Source organism: Ixodes scapularis, unplaced genomic scaffold (assembly GCF_016920785.2).
Source record: "Ixodes scapularis isolate PalLabHiFi unplaced genomic scaffold, ASM1692078v2 PGA_scaffold2__306_contigs__length_199485367, whole genome shotgun sequence".
Taxonomy (NCBI): Eukaryota; Metazoa; Arthropoda; class Arachnida; order Ixodida; family Ixodidae; genus Ixodes; species Ixodes scapularis.
Genome location: NW_024609857.1, coordinates 142,200,948 through 142,209,746, shown reverse-complemented (window position 1 = coordinate 142,209,746; position 8,799 = coordinate 142,200,948). Strand labels below are relative to the sequence as shown.

The window sequence follows — 8,799 nt, the reverse complement described above, 5'->3', positions numbered from 1 at the left end:
AACTGCAATCGAAAAAGCTCACCTTCTTTGACAGGGAAGTATTATTGCTCCCTCCCTCCAAGTGCGACGTACAAGTGCAAGCTACACCAGAGTCCCTGGAACGCACGACTTCGCTCCCATACGAGTGTCGAGAATCTCCTCGGGCTCTGATGAGAAGTACAGTGCAGAAATCTTGCAGTTAGTCAAGTCAAAAGCAGAGCCCAGTTCGGCCATCAAAAAATCAATTGCACTACAGCTCTGAAAGGATAGCCCATTTCAACATTTCAACCCGTGGCATGTACAAAAGGCTAGGAAAGCATCTGCACGATATAGTAACTAACATGCTGCAGATAAAGGCTGACGAGTGAGCAGCGACTATTGTAAGTAACCTCGAAGGATGGACTGCCGACGGAGGGCCCCACGTACATCCCCGGACAATGTGAGCTGAAACACTCAATCTGGACTCTTCTATGCCTACAGTTCCCATAAGCTCTATTACCTATCGAACTGCGAAAGTTCAAAGAATGAGAGCTAAGATTTGTGGGCCAACACATGTTTTCATGGAAGCTACTTTTAGAGCTGACAGATGAACCAAAGAAGCATGGAGGGATGCTTCGGCTCATATTGTCCACTGAACCAAAGAAGCACGGAGGGATGCTTCGGCTCATATTGTCCACGGTGGTACAGCCTCACAAGCAGCAAAGCACTTATTGTCACCATACATCAAACTGCTGTTGTAGATGCTGAGAGCTGTGACCACAAAAAACATTTTTTATAATGCGACGTCAACATGCTTTGTCGTAGTTGCAGCTTGGAATGCCTCCTTAACTCCTTCAATGTCTAGCCATTTACCATTGGTTGTACAATCTAGAGAGAAGCTGGAGGGGTGGTGCAAGAAAAGCTTGCCTTTTTTTGCTACAACGCCGGTTGCTTCGCCTACATTCAGGTCCCCATGGGAAGAGGGCAGCCCATCAGCACATTCACAACGCCAGCCCTCAAGCACAATGAATCAGCAAACGCTTTGTGTCGCCTTGTCAAAGAGAGTGCAAAGCAAACTTGTCTGTGAGCTCCAAGTTCAGGAGAGACAAGAATCCAGATTAGGTAAGAACTTGCCAGTGGTTCAGAGCCTATACATTAGTCTATACATTAAATATCTTTCCAATCACTGCCTCACTCCTTTCTGAAAGCAGAGGAATATCACGTACCGTAAAATACTGAGCCAGCGCCCACTCGAAATATGAAGATAATCGTGAAAATTGGGGAATGAGCGCTTGTTAGGTCATTAATTTTACCTATATATATACTGTGCATATTTTTTCAGATGTTTCGAAATTTTGGGGTGGGCACTTAGTAGGGAATGTGCGGATGCTCGGTATTTTACGGTAACTCTTTCTGTCCTGCCGACGAAAACTACAGGTCCCTCGAACCTGCTGCCATCAGAAAGTCTTCTGCATAAATTAGCTGCGGTAAATACCGTAATTTAAATATCTTTCCAATCACTGCCTCACTCCTCTCTGAATGCAGAGGAATAGCACATAACTCTTTCTGTCCTGCCGACGAAAACTACAGGTCCCTTGAACCTGCTGCCATCAGAAAGTCTTCTGCATAAATTAGCTGCGTTAAATACCGTAATTTCCGCACTATAGAATATGGTCTTTATACCTATAAACGTTTAAATTTTACGCGGTGCAGACTGCCAACAGGTGCTGTACAAATATTTGTTCCTTCAGGATAGTTTGCTACGATGAGATGCGAGAGGTTTTGCGAATGGCGATTCCCGTATGCTCCTCTGCGTGGTGATCACGCGGGCCTTTCTCAAGGTGTGCCGTCTACGAGAAATTTTACCTTCGGAGTATTTGCCACATGCAGACCATACACCGAGTGCGGACTATACATGGTCCGTAAAACACAGTCATTCGGCTCACCTTCTTTCACCGCAAAACTGTTCTTCCACTACCCTCCCATGAGCAGACTGGGAGGAGGCATCATGCCACAGTCCCCAGAACATGCATTTGGATCCGTCAGAGCAGGCAGCGTGTCCTCTGGCACTGTTGAGAAAGACGGCATAAGACAAGTTTTCGTGAACTGCATAAGAATGTTGCTTGGCAGTAAAACGAGAAACAAGTTTTGAAAAAAAAAAAATGCCGTTTTCGTAACTCCATTGAGCAACGTTGGCGGTCACTTGGCCAAGAGGCAGTGGCGTCACAAGGGGGGGGGGGGGGGGGGGGGGGCAGATCACCCAGGGAGCAGCGCTCAGGGGGGTGTCGCAGCGGGCCACGAGAGTGGGGGGGGTCGCGGCGGGCTGCCGCCCTGGGTGTTGCTGACCCTTGTGACATCACTGACAAGAGACGTGCAATTGTATCAGAGCCCTCGTTGAACGCTGATGCAGTGCTCACGCCCAATATGTGCTCGGAGTGTGTGATCAACCCATCGCGTTCTCAGTCCTCAGCAGCTAATAGTTGCTGCACACTTTTGAAAGGGGTTCATTGTGTAATGTATGTGTCTTTTTAGACTTAGGCTAGGTGGTGCAAGCTAACGCCGTTACAAAGGGTATGGCCATTAACATCCATCCATCCCTCCAGCCCCCCTGCGCAAGAAAAAAAAAATTCAAGTTATGCAATAGGAAAAGTGCTCGGTACGATTCGATAGACCGCCACAACTTTCAAAAAGTGAAAAAAAAAAAAGTCATCTTGGCAAAAATAAAAAAATAGACTGCAATCCTAATAATAACTATGGGATGGATCTTTATACTAACACGCCGATGAGCGCCCAATGTGCTGCATTAGATGCTGACGAAGTTGTGCGATGGTAACTGCCCCAGATGTCAGAAAGGCAGCGGGGCTCATAGGGATCTGCATATACTCGAGCTATTCTGGTTCTTGTTCGTCTGACTGACACAAATGTTCTGCTGTCGAAGCGCCGAGTAACCGCCTGCATGTAGATGGAGGATGTCCAAACACACCTGAGTTGTGTGAACACATTTCAGCTGGGTGAACACCTAATTCAGATTTTCTGCGTTCGTCAAAGACAGCATTTTTCCGGCTCTGGCGGTTTTGCGATGACCTTTTCTCAGCCGCCCAATGATCGCAATGTCGGAATTCAAAACCCTCCTTTTTTTTAGCTTATTTTACAAAAACATTTCAACTGAGTACTGACAAAATTCTGCATGGGAAGTCAGCAGTTCCAAACACAAACGATGCTGCATCGGCGCCACCATCCAGCATTCATATATCCATATAGATCCCCTTCAGCCGATGTGATGCTGAATGCTACTTACCGGCACGATCACCCTCCAGTTTTCTTGCACTCTTCGCAGCCGACGTTCCTTCGAGCCGCAGCGTCGGGTAGGCGCCCTTCCTGAGTCGCGCTCGTCTCACCTTTGCTATCACGTCCGCTTCAAAATGTCTAAAGCACACCACATGGAAATCGCAGGATTGAAGCGAACCGCGCGGATCATCCGAATCCGCTTATTTCTTACTATGTGGACCCTGGGAAACCTGATGGGCGACACATCGTCGGCAGGACACGCACCGCACTTGTAGACGCAGCACGTCTTCATTGCGTCTCGTAGGCACACAATTTGCGAAGACAGTTAGGGTCGGACCCACAGCAATGATCGAAGAGATGGATAACGTGCTTATCTGCACGAAGGCGTAGTGTGGATCTGCGGTGGCAACGCGTCAGCGGGCTGTTTCTCTCCTATTCCCGTAAGAATATTCACCGTGCCCACGGCCCCACAATAACCAGCATCCGGAGCAACAACAGTAGTTCGGTCAGTCCGGTCCTTGTTCGGCTAGCCGTCCTGTTCAGGCAAGAATTACAACCAGAACGCCCCAACCACAGGCCACAACGCACAAATTCCCTCAAAATGCTCGAAACGAAATTCAAACACTGGATTGAATTGGATTGGATTAGTTTTCGCAGCAAATTTCTTCAATATTCACAATTACTACTATTTATTTATTCATTTAAACTTCAATATAAACGCGTAGACATATTAGTTTTTTTTGTAAATTATAAATAAAGCAACAGTTAAATGTGTTTTGCTTGGGTTTCTTGATTTCGCAAAGCACCAAATTTGGCGCTATATCAGTCATCTTGCTTGATAGCCCAGCAACAAGGTGCAAGCTGAACCGAAAACCAAAATGGCGGTTGCTGCGAATGGCCGGACGTGGGCTGCAGGCGAACGGAATAAACCGGACGAGGAGCTCTTAGTGTTCGGCTACTCGTGTAAACTTTTCAGGGACAACGAAAAGGCAATGCTTATTGACCGCGGCAAACATTTGATCCCCTGGATGGGTGACGACAGCCTTATGATTGACAGGTCCGTCTTCGAGCAAACAATGCTGCCCTCCTCACTTTGCGGATTTTCACTTGGCCAGGTTTTTACTGACGTTTTTTCTGACTCATACTTGCATGCCTTAAAACCCGTGTTTCGCTAATGATTTCTGCCTAGTTGTTCTAGCATTCCCTGCAGGTAGCGTGCGGAGCCGAAGCAGAGGGGAGAGAGACGCGCCCTTGGGATCTCTCTGTTGTCCCGATGAGTGTTGTGTAGCTGCGGAGCGCTCGCTCGCAGTATTAAGGTTCAAAAGTGCCAAATGTGTGTGGTGTGCCCCGTTGCGGGACCCCGAACAGGTATACCGCGATGTTGTTTCAACTACTTCTATCCAATGTTGCTGTGTCTTGTAGAACGTGCAGACGCCGTTATTCTGCTGGCGCTAGCTTAGAGCAGCCTCGTAGTGTCCTCTTGTTTTATTTAAGGCGAGCATAAAATCAGTAAAGCGAAACATGCTGTAGAAACCGATGTTGTTGACCGAAGTAAGCTCGACACGTACGATTCGCGCGGTATGGTGTGCTCGATATGGTTGCAGTTTGTGGTCATTTGTAGTGCTTATATATTTACGACATTGAACTAATAACACAAACAATAATATACAATTTTAGAGTCTTGATTTACTATTCAGCTACCCATCTCGTCATTGCAGAAAAATTGGCAGTGTCTCTTTTAATTCAAACGTCTTTGGTGGCAGAATCGATTTTGTGTAGACTGCAGTGTGCAACGAGCAATAAACTAAGGAAAGATGGCTAAAGGAGTGCTTCAAATTATGTTTTCATTGCTTAGACATTTGCGCACATATCACGAGGTGTTGCATAGATTTTGCACTGTTTCCGGCTGCATTAACATCGCTCATTCAAATCGAACTGTTGGGTAACCAGAATAAAGTAGCTAGGAAATTCATGCCACGTTGAAATTATATCAAACATATTTTGAAATCAGTCTAATCTTTTTCGTCCAGCTCCTTCGAGACTCGGTTCTGTTTCCTCACTATCTGAGGCAAACATTCAGTGCCATGCTGCAGTCTTCGTGCCTTATAAACTGCAACCATGTCGGCAAACAAGAGAGAAAAATAAGTGCCACACTGCTTTTAGCCAAATTCACTCTCGTGATTGTAATTGTTCCGTTCACGCTGCACCAACACTTCAGACTTGAATCCTGAGCCAGCAGAGATTAAGGAAGGAGCCACGTGGCCTCTAGCGTAGCAGTTTCCCCGTTCCCGAGCCTTGTCTAATGAGCGTCCCCGCGTATGCATAGGTACGACGCCAGGGGCTACCTGAACAACGTCGAAGAGCATGAACCCAAGCCGGGGGCCGTGGCGGCTTACATGGCAAGCCTCTCCGAAGAGGAGAGGGCCCTCGAAGATTTGTGCGAAGAGGAGCGCTTCCTGGCTCTCTTCAGGGACCTGCACGAGGAGTCCATCCTGCACGGTGAGGGTTTGCCCGTCTTCAGAGCTACTCTGCTTCGAGACGGTTTGGTAGGAACTACGGATCCTCGATTTCTGCCCGATGACGTCGAAAAAGTGTTATGCTGCTGCCTACCGCGACCCTGGCGACGGCACAGCTGCGGGAGCAAATGTTACGGGCCCCTGTTCAGCTGTAGCTCGGTCTCCAACCTGACCCGGAAGCTTGGGCAGCCAGCAGTTCGAGCGTGGCGACGACGGCGGTGCTCGCATTGGCTCTTCTTTTTGAAGTTATGCGAGCGTGTTGCGAATGGAATGCTGTAGTTTAAAAAACAAAGGACAAGGACGGACGAACGCTCTTTTATCTAGTGTTCCTAAATGAAAGAGATTGTTCGTCTGTCCTCGTCCTTCGTGTTTCTACTCTCTTAAACTGGACCTTCCTTTTTCGCCAGTAATTCTGCTGCTAACTGCCGGGACCGCGATGTCTGACGGCAGGATATGCCGGCATCATTTGTTGCCACTTATGGGATGTGAAACACACCAGTCCTAACATGCATTCTGGGTACCATAGTAGGAACCAAGGAGTCTGTCGGAACATGTGCGGAAGCAGACCTTGGGCAACGAAGCTAGATTGAGCCGGAGCTACCTAAAAATCATAGAGCTTGATTGAGTTACATTCATCTGGAAAAAGTTAAAAAAGCATTTAGTGCACAGCCAACCGTGCTGCGAGAGGTTTGCATATGATGCTAATGCCCTCGTTCCCATACTCCGTTTCACGTTGTAACGGACTGTGGAAGATGCTGCGAGCCATGTAATCCAATCCGGTGCCACGTGACCGTCGGGAGGAGCTTGGCGACGTGCAATCACGTGACGCGCTTGCAGCATCAGATTGCCAGGGATGGCTCGTAGCATTCGCTGCGGTCCCTTTTGAGGTGAAATGGAGTACGGTGGCCTTTCTCGGGTGTTCGTTTGTTTGAACCAAATTCAAGATTTTTACGCGACGTGTTTGTTTTTTGACGGGCAATTTATGTCTCGGGTCGCTTTACGACAGTGCAGCTCACTTGCTCCGCATTTCATTTGGCAGAGGAAGAGCTTAAGCGCCTCAACGTGGCACTCAACTCGGATGGCACCTACAAGGAGACTCCGTTCTCCTACGATTCAGAAAATTCGGCCCAGGAGTTGCAAGACTCGCGTAAGTATCTTATGCTGCTTGGTGGACCCTTCTGCCTGGTGCCCAGATTGGGATGAGGGTGATTCGTCACTTGTGCTGCACCCATTATATTGACAGGTGGCGAATAGACCACGTCCCACTCTGGCCACAAAGGCAGTCAGGGTGGTTCAGTCTCAATTCTTAGTCGTGGCTACCATTTTGGGGTGAATTTTGTGCCACTCTTTTTGTAGAAGATGACGCAGAGACCCCCTTCAAGGCACCCAAGGGACTGCACATTCCACCTTCGGTTCCAACGGTATGTATCTTAATTATTTTCACGGAAGCATGGGCCCATTTCGCCTGCTCTAGCGCTCTTTTTTTTTTTTTTTCAGTTTACCTTTTTTTTGGACAAATTTCAACCTGTCTTGCTCTCTGCACCTTTCTCCTTTTTCTTTCTGCTGAGCTTTCTTTCTTCTCTCCTTTTATCCTACCTTCCTCGCTCCACATTGGTGGCACCACTACTGCCACCACATGTCTTTTGCAAAAAGACTGTGAGTGGGCAGGTGAGCTGGTGGTAGCTAATCGTGTTTAACACGTGAGACTGCGATGAAGAAAAGGAAAACTTTTAGCCAAAGGAGCAGACATAGAAGTGAACGTCTCAAACTCATCTAACTGGTTTATTTCTCAAACATCCTATATATACCCGCACAGCCACTGTGGTGGTTGAGTGTGGCTGTGTGAAATAAAGTATGGCAGCCTTTCTTGGGTGTTTAGTTCATTTGTCTGAATCACATACCAGATTTTGTTTTCAGGTGTAACTCGCATGATATTGCGCTATTTACATGCTACATGATTGTTTTTATCCTAACCTAACCTAACTTCCAGACACAAAAAACAGATCCCCACCCCATATTTAGCCTCCTTTCAGTCTCCCCTTTGATTATAAATGTAACTATGAAGCCGTAGGCTGTGGCACAAGCTTCTGCTCGATACAGTGTGCGTACCTAGAGCTACAAAGCTAGCTACGACGCTTCAGCTGTCGTGGAGCTTAAAACCATTGTTGCCAGTTACCTGAAGCTTCATCCAAAATCTCGGGAAACCCTTTTCTGCCCTCCAGAACTCTTAAACCGATCTGCAGTGGAGCAAAGCCGATACCCCCAAGCTTCCCAGCGATGTGCATGCCTAAAGCTTGGGGGGTACAGTACAGTAGACTAGCGGTAATTCAAACTCAGATATTTCATAGTTCTCGTTAATTCAAATTTCAAAATTTGGGTCGTCTCATTACATTTTTAATGTATTTATAAGCCGCTTAAATCGAACGGCATTTTTGTGTAATTCCTACTTTTTGTTCCTGCAGCCTCATCGAACGCGCTTCGTTCCAAGCGCCGGTGCACTGCAAAGAAGCAGTACCCGCGAAGCTCACTTCCGCAGGTGTTGCTTCTCTGCAGTGCACCGGTGCTCGGTAAGAGGGGCACTTCACGGGGCTAAGGTCACGTGAGGGATGCAAACGTGCGCCGTGCGGCAGTTTCCATAGCACCTAGCACGGATGCTGTGACGTGGCAGCAAGGCATAGGTCCACGTCGCAGCGTCCGCGCAAGTTGCTCTGAAAACTACCGTGCGGCACCCATTTTCATCACTTGTGTGTCTCTTGCTTAATAGTCCACAATAGACAACTTTTTTTGCTAGATAAATAAACTTAACTTTGTTTTGAGGTGTCACGTGTTGTCTAAACGGTCCACGATAAACAGCACTTTTTGCAGGATGAATAAACTTGCGTCATACATTTCACCAATGTTTCATGTGTGGCATACCTGCTTATGATTATTAGGCCTATGTAGGGAAAATCGTAATACATCTGCTTTGTATGTGTGACCATCCATATAGCAAACCATAATTTTATCTTGAATCATATTTAGATGAATTTCCAATTTA

General features: G+C 47.2%; 1 protein-coding gene across 2 annotated transcripts in view; it reads left to right on the top strand.

The window, feature by feature from the left end:
- Positions 1-4,100: 4,100 nt before the first annotated feature.
- Positions 4,101-8,799, top strand: part of LOC8040731 (splicing factor, suppressor of white-apricot homolog) — a 48,595-nt gene continuing 43,896 nt past the window's right edge. Inside the window, exons 1-4 of one of the 2 annotated variants that reach the window (XM_029981768.3) lie at positions 4,101-4,303; positions 5,573-5,745; positions 6,802-6,909; positions 7,119-7,183. In XM_029981768.3, coding sequence (XP_029837628.2) covers positions 4,125-4,303; positions 5,573-5,745; positions 6,802-6,909; positions 7,119-7,183 — 525 coding nt within the window. In that variant the 5' untranslated portion in view covers positions 4,101-4,124. Of the gene's footprint in view, positions 4,615-5,572; positions 5,746-6,801; positions 6,910-7,118; positions 7,184-8,799 lie in introns of both variants that reach the window. The other variant, XM_029981769.4, reaches the window with a different exon arrangement.